Here is a 12,329-nt window from a genome sequence, read left to right on the forward strand (position 1 = left end):
TTATGCACCCCTCAACTTCATTAGGGCTGTTCTTTTCAAATCACTAGCAACCAAGCATATCATGATCCCAAATATAGTTTTTATCTGCATTTTACCTAAACATACAGAATTCACCCCAGTTGATTATTCCCTGCTTCTTGAATGCTCGCCTCTTGATTTCCATGATATCACACCATTTCTCATTTTTTTCTTACTTTACAGATTATTTCTCTTTCTTTCTCCACTACTGTCTCCTCTTCTACCTGACCTAAAATGCTTCTTCTTTCTGAAACATCATTTATTCTTTAATTACACAGTATAGCTTCAATATCTCTGTAGGAAATACTGGCCTTCTTTGGGAATATTCAGTATATCAAAGTATGTGAATACAATTTAGTGGATTAAGAGTCAATTAATGTTTATCTCCTAAAAAAAATCTTACAATGAGAAAAACGTACAGAAAACAGTTTATGTGCTTTAAGTCTCTCATGGAAAAGTGCTAAAGTTATGCAAATCTCTTCCTAGACAACAGTCAATTCATAGTGAAAAAAATTTCTCTAATTATAGGTATTCTTGTAAAAACCTTCCAACTTTGTAGCTCTTACTGAATATCAGACAATTCATACTTTGAAAAAGGCTAGAGAGGAAGCAGCAAAGTCAGATGGTCATATAAAAAGCTGGGTTATTAAAAAGCCCCAATCTACTTCTCTGTCTTCAGCTTAGTTTCTCCCCTTCCCTTTCTCCAGCTCTGCCCACTAATTTCCTCTCCATTTCACTGAAAGTTCCATCCCTCTCCAGCTCTGGAAGCAAACCTGACTGAGATAGGAAGCATTTCAGTAAACCTTAATGTTACAATACTCTTCTTATTCCCACTTTTAATAATTCAGTTGCTGAACATACCAAGGTATGATGACTTAGTTACTAATGCTAGGCTCAGGTGTTTCTCCCATTCACTACAGTAATGATTCTTCTACCATCCTTACCCCTACTCTGACTGTTCATCATAACACTTTGCAAATGTCCCCTGACCCTATTCTTCATAAAACAACACTCACCAAAGACCGTGCGGGCAGGGACAGACTCTCTGTTGAGCCAGAAAGACACTTGTGACAGGATGACAGTCATGATACATGGCAAGTAGGTCTGGATCACAAAGTAGCCAATTTTTCGCTTGAGGTGGAAGTGGGTTGTCATGACGACATATTCTCCTAGAGAGTAAAAATTAGACATTATTGCAGTCAAACATTGTTGGATCAAGGTGGGCCCCAATTCAGTTCACAAAGCTCCTTAACCTTATACTCAGAATAAGACATTCCAGTACCTCTCAGGTCCACGTAACCAGATCTCTTTAATAATCATGAAGAAGTACAGAGGTGGGTTTTTGTTTTTGTTTTTTTTGGTGAAAATGTTACCAAACACAAATCCATGTGACCAACACACAGTGAGGCCATACAATACTAAAATGTCGGAACTTGGCACAAAGAAAGGTTTCTTGCAGGGCCATGCAAGGAGATGAGTGGCTTATGCCCTAAAAACCTTGAACTCCCAGAAAGCTTTCAGCAAAGCCCTTTTATAGGAAAGGTGAGGGATGGCCATGGTTTGTTGTTACAAACTTCTTGTTGTCAGATCCTTTGTTCTTGAGCTGAAGTCACAGTCAGGTCACCATGTTCCTGTAAACCTTCACCAAAACAAATGTTATTCTCTGTTCTAACAAAAACAGGCAAGGTCCCAAGGTCAACCTTCACCCGTCAAGCTCCAGGCCTGGCTAAGAGGAAGGGGTCACTGCATGGATCGGTTACTGTGCCCAGAAGCATTCATCCAGCCCCCAGTGTGCATCCTCTTGCTAGTGCCCTGGCCCAGCTGAAGAGGCAGATCTCAGCTGGAGGCGCCCTCAGGACCAAGTCTTCAGACCCTGCCCAGCCATCATCACCGAGGGAGCCAAAATGCACAGGACTGAACTGGCCCTCAAACTTTTTATTTAAACTGAAGGGAATCTGAGAACTCCATGGACTGCAACCTATGAAGACACTGCCACCATTAGGCTGCAGACAGGGGAAGAGGTTTATGGCTGCTTTGAGGCCTGGGCTTGGAAAATGGGTATCTGTAGCGATGACTTGGAGCTCTGTAGGACACAGCCCTCTGCCTGTCCCCAGGGGGCCCCCAGCTCACCCACTGGCCTGAGGCTGAAGTGCCTGGAGGGCCTGGAAAGAAGGCCAAGATCCGCCTCTCACTGTATTCTCTGCCACAAGGACACCTGCAAGCTGACTACTGGCTGAGCAGGCTCTCTAAACACCCTGGTAAAGGTCTCATGCTAATGGCTGTGTGCCTGTCCTGCTCCTGTTACATCCTAGAAGGGCACTGTAGGGTCCTGGATGACAGCTGAACTGAGGGGTCTGCACCATCCAATAGCAGGTGCCTGGTGTGTGAGTGAGCAGAGGCTAGCATCTCCAGCCCCAAATCCAGACACTTGTATTGAGGTGGAGGGAAAATCTGCGGGAGGTATCACATCCTAGATCCTAGTAGGGTAGCCCCAGCTGGCCCATCTGTCCAGGCACGTACTGTCCCACCTAGCAGAGGGTTTGATAGGAGCAGGCAGATCAGGCAGCTGCAATATTGCCTCTGGGGCCATTTCCTCATTCCCTCCCTGACCTCAGGAGGGCAAATGGCCTTGCTTCCTGGTCTCCCCTCACTGTTGGAGGTGCCCCTACTGCACGTGCAGTGGAGCCTACATGCATCTGACCCAATAAACCCTGCTAGAGCATGACCACTTCTATTACAAGGTCATGATGTTCTAGCTGAAGCATTTTCAACTGGCCTTTCATGCCAGCAGAGGGTCTCCTCAATTCATGGTCAAGAGCAGCGCCATATCCACTGATCTGCTGGTCTACCTGTCAGTGAGTCTGCCTCTACCTGTCTTGGTGATCTGCAACAACTCAGACTTGCCCAAGGCAAGAAGGTGCAATGTATGTGTGCACACCTCATGTTTCCACAGCACACTACTCTGCCAGGCCTTGCTTGGCAACTGCCTGGGCGAAGGCACAGAGCACACAAACGAGCTTGTCTCACTCCCTTGGCATTCTTATCCAGGTCTGTATCTTTAAATAATACCTTTAACTTTGATAACTCCCCAATGTGTATTTTCTGCCTGGGCTTCCTACTTGTTATGGTTGTGGGTTGAATTGTGTCTCCTAGAAATATATGAAGTCATAAACCTGAATGCCTCAAAATGTGACTTTCTTTAGAAAGAGGCATGCTGCAGATATAGCTAGTTAAAATAAGTTCATACCGGAGTAGGATGGACGTGATCTACTATGATTGATGCTCTCTTATAAAAAGAAAGACACAAAGGGAAATATGTGATGACAGAGGCAGAGATTGTAATAGGGGTGAGGCAGACACGAGCTATAGCAGCCCCACTCAGCCACTGGTATGCATCACAGTGGGTCCCTCCCCCTTCCCCTCTTCTATATATAAGGAGCCTAAATTTGGACTGATGGAAAATGGTTTTTTTGAGACGCTACTCTGCCATTTTCTTGGTCTGCTAGCTTTTCTATTAAAGTCATTCCTTGCTCCAACAACTCGTCTCCAGATTGATTGGCCTATTGTGCAGCGAGCAGAACAATCTTAGGCTCAGTAACAAATTTTTGGTGAAACCACCCAGGAGCCTTGATACTTGTGACCAACCAGCCCTGCTTGGGGAATTTTAGCGTAAGGCCCTAGCAGCTGCCAGAACCATTTGTCCTGAGGATCTTCTCTTCAAAATTCCCTAGAGCGGCACTGGGTGCCTCAGAGCTTGGCCGTTGGAGCAAAGAATCAACGTTTGGGAACCGACAGGCTTGATATGGTAGGGTGAGTTGCTCAGGTATGTACAACTGGAAACATCTTCCCTTCTCAATTTGTGTTTTTTTCCTTAAAGGAAAAGCCCATTTGTTCATGGTACCCTTTTGGAGAGGGCAGTTGTTCGAGGGCTTCCCAGGTGGTACAGAAGTAAAGAATCTGCCTGCCAATGTAGGAGATGAGAGTTTGATCCCTGGGTCAGGAAGATCCCCTGGAGAAGGAAATGGCACCCCACTCCAGTATTCTTGCCTGGAAAATCCCATGGATAAAGGAGACTGGTAGGCAACAGTCTATGGGGTTGCAAAGAGTTGGACACAACTGAGTGACTCAGCATGCATGCACACATGAATTGTTGAACTCTATCTGATTTTTGAACCATTTCTTTCCATTTTGTTTTGTGTTCACTTGCTTTTGTTTTGTATTTGTTTGTTCCTGTTCTGCCCTCATTCACGATGGACCCTATTTGTGCCTCTGGCATTGGAATTTGCTTGTCCTTTTTGTGTTTTGTTGTTCTTGAACTTATAAATATGGGAAATACTCCATCTGTCCCTAAGAAAAGCCCTTTGGGATGTACCTTAAGTAAATGGGCAAAAAATAGTTGTGAGCCTATGACTAAGGAACAGATGATATTCTATTGTCATAGTGTGCGGTCCCAGTATGTTAGGATCAGGAGAGCTATGGCCTTTGAATGGCTCACTTAATTATACAGTCTTGCAATTAGAATTGTTTTGTGAAAGAGCAGGTGAAAATGATGAGATTCTATATGGAGAAGCATTTATGCTATTGCATTAAGAGGAAAAGCAGTCAAATGGCTACTGCCTTATGGTACAGTGGTCTGAAGGGAAAACCTGTTCTCCGAGAGGGAGAGGGAGAAAGCAAGAGTGAGGACATGCTATTTCAAAACTTAAAACCCCCTCCGACCAACCCAGCTCCCCCATTGGCCGAGCAGGATGCACTAACATACGCACTGTCTCCTGTCTCCCCTACTTATGAGAATCAATTAGAAGTTTCTATGTTAACCTCCAGGTCACAGGAGCCTGGTTTGTTATCACCATCTAAGAACTGACAGGGCACCCAATTTGGACTGGGAGCCACTTCTGGAGCAGGGCAATCTTCTTTGTGCACATATCCTATAGGAGGCCTTAATGCAGATGGCCAAAGAGCTGGGTTTCCATGGATGCACAAGCCATTCTCAACTTCAGATTTGTTTAGTTGGAAAAAACCATAACCCTACATACTGAGAGGACCCCCTCCATATGACTGAACTTTTCACTTCTACCTTTGTCATTCACCATCCCTCTTGGGCAGACATTCACATTTGTATGAAGTTGATGCTTACTGGAGATGAAAGGAGGATGCTCACTGACAAGGCTAGAGAGGAAGCATAGCAGCTTCATCTAGCAGATCCAGAGTGGAACTTCAGAAGCAAGTCTGGCAGTTCTTATTGCTGAACCTGACTGGGATCCTAACAATGGAGAAGTGACACACCTAAAGCATTCTAGGAAGTGTATCTTAGCAGCTCTTTGAAAGGGAGTACCTAAGCAAAAGACCTTAAAATAAATTCAGGAGATACACCAAAAACCCTATAAGGATCTGTTAGGGGAAGCACACTGACTGAAACCGCCCACCCTGGCCAGGCACCATAGTAACCATTTGCATGAGGTGCTTTATGACAGGAGATCCTGGTAAGGAATACGAAACTAATAAGCCACCACCAACCGGAAGAGTTCGGGAAAGGTCAAAAGGAGACACAGGGTGTCCATCTACTTCCCAGAATCCTGCTCACTAGCATCCATCTTGGCTGAGCAATGTGTGCACCACCAGGAAAGACTGAATTAGAATGATTGGCCAAAGACCACCCTGAAATTAATCCTATCACCATAAGACCCAAGACTGCGAGCCACGCGGCAGAGCTGTTCTCCTGGGTTCCCTTACCCTACTGCTCTCCACCTGGGTGCCCTTCCCAATAAAATCTCTTGCTTTGTCAGCACGTGTCTCCTCGGACAATTCTTTTCCGAGTGTTAGACAAGAGCCCAATTTCAGGCCCTGGAAGGGGTCCCCCTTTCTGCAACAGATCCATCACAGTTTCTAGAAACAATTTTTCAAGCTTATAGGTGCTACATTGATACAGACCCTGAGGTGTCCAAAAATATGAGAATGGTAAATATGGCCTTCATTGGGCAAAATGCTTCAGACACAAGAAGAAAATTACAAACGTTAGATCGTGCATCTGGAATGAACTCTTATCAATCAGTAAATATTGCTTTTAAAGAGTTGAATAACATGGAACAAAGAGAGAACTAAGATGATCAAGATGGAATGCCACTTTCCTGGCAGCAGCACTAGATTTCTGGAAGGCAAGTATCCTGAAGAGAGAGATAAGCCACCACTGTGGAAGGAACAATGTACTTAGTGCAAGTAGGAAGGACTTTTGAAAACAGATTGCCCTAGGCTAAGGAATAAGAAGGAAAACAATAAAAGAAAGACAGGTGCCTCTCCTCTGGTAGAAAGAGAGGAACACTCTAATGAAGAATGAAGAGGCCTGGGGTCTCCCTTGGACCCGAGGCATCCAATTCTAATTTCCCCACAGGAGCCCCAGGTAACTTTGACAATGGGAGACAAGTTGATTGACTTTCTGATACATCTGCGAATGGAGCATACTCTGTGGTAAACATCAAAGTAGCATAGAAAACATCTCAGTCCATCCCGATCATGTGTGTTTCTGGAGAAGTGCAAAATTATTCTTTCTTACAACCTCTAGAATGCCAGTTAGGGGACCTTACCCTGAAACACAGGCTTCCCAATTGGTGCAAGTACAAAGAACCTGCCTGTCAATGCAGGAGACAGAAGAGACCCAGGTTCAGTCCCTGGGTTGGAAAGATTCCCTGGAGGAGGGCATGGCAATCCACTGTAGCATTCTTGCCTGGAGAATCCCATGCATAGAGGAGCCTGGTGGGCTACAGTCCATAGGGTCACAAAGAGTTGGACATGACCAAAGCAACTTAGAATGCATGCACGAACCCTGAAACACAGTTTCCTGTATATGCCAGAGTGTCCAATCCCTCTTTTGGGCTGAGATCTCCTTTGTAAATTAAATGCTCAAGTAACTTATCAGGACAGTTTGACGTCAGGGTCCCACTAGAACACACCATAAGCCTGCAGATGGCAGTCACAGATGGCCCAGAAAAGGAGACTGAGCTTTTACCTCTGAAGTCTATGGAAAGGTAAGACAAGAAGTGTGGGCTAATGGCACCCCAGAGAAGGCCCCAAAATGCATGGCCAACATTAAGAACTGATGCTGGGACACCTAATCTAATACAATACTCTCTGAGACAAGAGGCTCAAAAGGGAATTCAGCCAATTCTTGAAAAGTTTTTGAAAACAGGAGTGATTAAACCTTGCAGGTTCCTGTATAATACCCCTATCCTCCCAGTCAAAAAGTCCAACTCAAAGGGTATCACTTTGTCCAAGACTTGAGAGCTATTAGTGAAATAGTTCAAGATTTACACCCTGTGGTACCCAATCCATACACTCTGCTCACAACTATTCTGGGAGAATACAGTTGGTTCTCAGTTTGGGACTTGAAGGATGAATTTTTCTGCATTCCTATTGCAGAAGAATCATAGCAGCTTTTTGCTTTTGAATGGCAGGACCCCGAAACACAAATAATCCGACAGTATTTTTGTGCAGTCCTGCCTCAAGGATTTAAGAATTCTTTGACCTTGTTTGAGGAAATGTTGGCAAGGGACCTTAGAAACTTAATATTGGATGAAGGACTCATACTCCAATATGTGGATGACTTGCTCATAGCAAATCCTACTTATGACAAGTGTCTACAAAATACCATCAGAACCCTGAACTATTTGGCCAGTTGTGGATATAAGGTTTCCCAGAAAAAAGTCCAAATATGTAAGCAACAAAGTCAAGTATCTAGGTCTTGACATTTCCAAAGGACAGGGAGGTCTTGCCTGATAGAAGATGGGCAATTGCAGGCTTGAGAACACCCAAGACTCATAGACAACATAGAGGTTTTCTGGGAATGGCAGGGCTCTGTTGGATTTGGATCCCAAACTATGGGGTCATAGGGAATCCCCTTTATGGGGCACTGAAGGGATATGATCTTCAGTCCCTTACTTGGACGAGAGTGCCAAACAGCTTTTGCGACATTAAGAGCAAAGTTTCAGCTCTGGCTTTGGGACTACTGGATCTAAAGAAACCTTTCAAACTGTATGTACATGAGAGAAAAGGCATAAACCTTGGGGTGCTAATCCAAACCCTGGGGAATATCCCCAGACTGCTTGCCTACTTCTCAAAACAACTAGAACAGACTGTCAAGAGGTGGCCTCTTGCCTTCAAGCTGTGGCAGCTAGTTGTGACATACTTCAAGAAGCTGAGAACTTTACCCTGGGGCAACCCACCACTGTGTATGTTCCTCATCATGTCCTCACTTTGCTGGAATAGAAAGAAGGTTATTGGCTGACTTCTGGGAAAATGGGAAAGTACCAAGCCATTCTACTGGACAATCCTAATGTGAGAATTCAAGTCACTTCAGCCCTAAAGCCAGCCATATTGCTGCGGATTGATGCTGCCCAATCCTCGAGCATGACTGCCTACACACCATCGAGCTAGTGTACTCCAGCAGACTGGACTTAATGGCCCAACCCTTGGCTCAGCTGGATGTGGAACTGTTCACCAACACAAGCAGCTTTGTGGACAAAGGTAGGCGATGCACTGGGTATGCAGTGGTAACCCTCACAGAGACTATGGAAACAGAAGCCCTGCCCCCAGGGAGCTCAGCTCAGAAGGCAGAAATCAAGACCCTAACAAGGGCCCTGCTCCTTACTAAAGAGAAACAAGTAAATATATACACAGACTCTTGCTATGCATCTTCTGTAGTGCATGCTCACGGGGCAATCTGGAAATAAAGTGGGCTCCTCACTTCGAACAATAAAGACCTAAAACATGCTCCTGAAATTCTGTTACTATTAGAAGCAGTCCATAAGCCTTCACAAGTGGCCATAAAGCACTGCCCAGGCCACCATAAGGGTGAGACTCATATAATAAAGGGGAATTGGTTAGCTGACCAAGCTGCAAAGAAAGCAAGCCATGATAAGGTCACCCCTTCCACAGACTGACTTGTCAAAATACCACCCAGCATATTCAGAAAAGGACGAGGAGAGGGCCAATGAGTGGGTTTCACTCTTGACCATAACTCACCTGATTGGAAATGTAATGCACAAGGAAGAATTGTTTTGATCCCTGTCACTTTCCTGGACACTGTGCTGCAGCAGCACATTCATGACAGCACCCATTATGGGACAGATGCCAAGTTACAGTGGATTTGGAAACATATAATGGAACCTCACCTACAAAGGACCATCTAGCAAGTCACTCAGAATTGTATGATTTGTGCTAAAATTAACCCCAAAACCTCTTTCAGACAGCCTCAGATGGGGACCCAGAACAAAGGAACTTGCCCCACTGAGGTCTAGCAAATAGATTTTATTCAAATGCCTCAAATTGTAGGAAACTTCAGAACCTGCTGGTATGTGTGGACACTATTTAAGGATGGTAGGATTCTATCCTACCCAGACAGAAAAGGCCTCTGAAGTGGTTAAAGTCCTCCTTAAGGAAATTATTCCCTGCTTTGGACTACTTAATATCCTCCAAAGTGATAACAGGCCTGCTTTTGTCTCTAGCATAACCCAACAAGTGTCTAAAACACTGAACTGATTGGAAGTTACATTCATCCTGGGGATCAGAAACAACATGAGAAACTGAGAAACTGAATCATACATTAAAAAGGAGCATTGCTAAAATATGTCAAGACATTAACTCACTTATACAGGAGGAGGTAACCAATACCATCCCCCCCAAAAAGAAATGCAAGGCAAAATGGTTATCTCAGGAGGCCTTACAAATAGCTTAGAAAAGAGGAGAAGCAAGAGGCAAAGGAGAAAGGGAAAGATAGAACCAACTGAATGCAGAGTTCCAGAGAATAGCAACAAGAGATAAGAAAGCCTTCTTAAGTGAATAATGCAAAGAAATAGAGGAAAACAATAGAATGGGAAAGACTAGAGAGCTCTTCAAGAAAATTAGAGATACCAAGGGAACATTTCATGCAAAGATGGGCACAATAATGGATAGAAATGGTAAGGATCTACAGAAGCAGAAGAGATTAAGAAGAAGTGGCAAGAATATACAGAAGAACTGTATAAAAAAGAACTTAATGACCCAGATAACTATGATGGTGTGGTCACTCACCTAGAGCCAGATATCCTGTAGTGTGAACTCACATGGGCCTTAGGAAGCATTACTATGAGCAAAGCTAGTGCAGGTGATAGAATTCCACATGAGCTATTCAAAACCCTAAAAGATGATGCTGTTAAGGTGACACACTCAATATGTCAGCAAATTTGGAAAACTCATCAGGGGACATAGGACTGGAAAAGGTCAGTTTTCATTCCAATCCCAACGAAAGGCAATGCCGATGAATGTTCAAACTACCATATAATTGCACTCATCTCAGACGCTAGCTTGGAGAAGGAAATGGCAACCCACTCCAGTATTCTTGCCTGGAGAATCCCAGGGACAGAGGAGCCTAGTGGGCTGCTGTCTATGGGGTCACACATAGTCAGACATGACTGAAGCAACTTAGCAGCAGTAGTAGCACACACTAGCAAAGTAATGCTCAAAATCCTTCAAACTAGACTTCAACAGTATGTGAACTGAGAAATTCCAGATGTATAAGCTGGACTTAGAAAAGACAGAGGAATCAGAGGTCAAATCGCGAACACCCCCTGGATCATACAAAAAGGAAGAGAATTCCAGGAAAACATTTACTTCTGCTTCATTGACTATGCTGGACTGTGTGGATCACAACAAACTGTGGAAAATTAAGAGATGGGAATTGCAGACCACCTTACCTGCCTCCTGAGAAACCTGTAGACAGGTCAGGAAGCAACAGTTAGGACCAGAGATGGAACAACAGACTGGTTCAAAATTGGGAAAGGAGTATGACAAGGCTGTATATTATCACCCTGCTTATTTAACTTATATGCAGATTACATTATGTGAAATGCTGGCTGGGCAAAGCACAAGCTGGAATCAGGACTGCCGGGAGAAACATCAATAACCTCAGATATGCAGATGACAGCACCCTTATGGCAGAAAGCAAAGAAGAACTAAAGAGCCTCTTGATGAAAGTGAAAGAGGAGAGTGAAAAAGCTGGTTTAAAACTCAACATCCCAAAAACAAAGATCATGACATTCAATTCCATCACTTCATGGCAAATAGATGGGGAAAAAGTGGAAACAGTGGCAGATTTTCTTTTCTTGGGCTCCAAAATCACTGCAGACAGTGAACTGCAGCAGTGAAATTAAGACACTTGCTCCTTGGAAGAAAAGCTATGACAAACCTTGACAACATATTAAAAAGCAGAGAAATCATTTTACTGACAAAGATCCATAGAGTCAAAGCTATGGTTTTTCCAGTAGTCATGTATGGCTGTGAGAGCTGGACCATAAAGAAGGCTGAGTGCCAAAGAATCGATGCTTTTGAACTGTGGTGTTGGAGAAGACTTTTGAGAGTCCCTTGGACTGCAAGGACATCCAACCAGTCAATCTTAAAGGAAGTCAACCCTGACTATTCATTGGAAGGACTGATGCTGAAGCTGAAGCTCTGTACTTTTTCCACCGGATGCAAAGAGCTGAATTTTTGGAAAAGACCCTGAAGCTGGGCAAGACTGAGGGCAGGAGGAGAAGGAAGAGAGAAAGGATGAGATGGTTGGATGGCATCACTGACTCAAAGGACATGAGTTTGAGCAAACTTGGGAGGGCAGGAAAGCTTGGTGAGTTACAGTCCACTGCGGTAGCAAATAGAAGGACATAGGTGAGCAACTGAACAACAAGGCCTTTCCAGCTGCCATGCTACCGATCAGAGCGGCTCCCAGAAACAGGCTTAATTTAAGCCATTTTGAAATCTTCTATAGTTTGCCATTCCAGGTGTCTGCCCAGGTGTGAGAATCTATAAATGCTGTGAAAGATCTCACAGTTTTAACTGTTCAGGTATTTGCTTCCAGCAGGTCTGCCTATCCAATGGAAATAGCCTTACATCCTTTCCTACCTGGAGACGGAATCCTCCGTAAAACGTGGAGAGAACAGCGGCCACAGCACCAGCTGACTGCAAGGTGGACAGGACCACACATGGTATTATTCACCATGCATTCGTCTGTCAAGTTAGCTGAAGTAAAGCCATGGATATATCACACTGCTTAAAGTAGCCTCACTGTCATTAGAAAATGACTCAACTCCTGAGAAGCCAGAGAGCAATGGGTTTATGAACCCTTAGAAGGGTTAAGGTTGCTCTTCAGAAAGTTTATGTGTTGAGATTAAAATCTGATTGTAGAAGGAATGTCATCAGGTTCAAATAGTTGTAGATAAAGAGAATTGTATTGCTTACCAAAAATTTTAAGAAATATTCCCAACCTGACGCTGATCAATTCCATTTCACAA

At 44.1% G+C, this 12,329-nt stretch overlaps 1 protein-coding gene across 1 annotated transcript in view; it reads right to left on the minus strand.

Moving 5' to 3' along the window:
• Positions 1 to 12,329, minus strand: part of GABRA3 (gamma-aminobutyric acid type A receptor subunit alpha3) — a 240,934-nt gene that overhangs the window by 19,112 nt on the left and 209,493 nt on the right. The window contains exon 8 of the mRNA XM_019956417.2: positions 1,035 to 1,187. Coding sequence (XP_019811976.1) covers positions 1,035 to 1,187 — 153 coding nt within the window. The remainder of the gene's footprint in view (positions 1 to 1,034; positions 1,188 to 12,329) is intronic.

Source organism: Bos indicus, chromosome X, assembly GCF_029378745.1.
Source record: "Bos indicus isolate NIAB-ARS_2022 breed Sahiwal x Tharparkar chromosome X, NIAB-ARS_B.indTharparkar_mat_pri_1.0, whole genome shotgun sequence".
NCBI classification, from domain to species: domain Eukaryota; kingdom Metazoa; phylum Chordata; class Mammalia; order Artiodactyla; family Bovidae; genus Bos; species Bos indicus.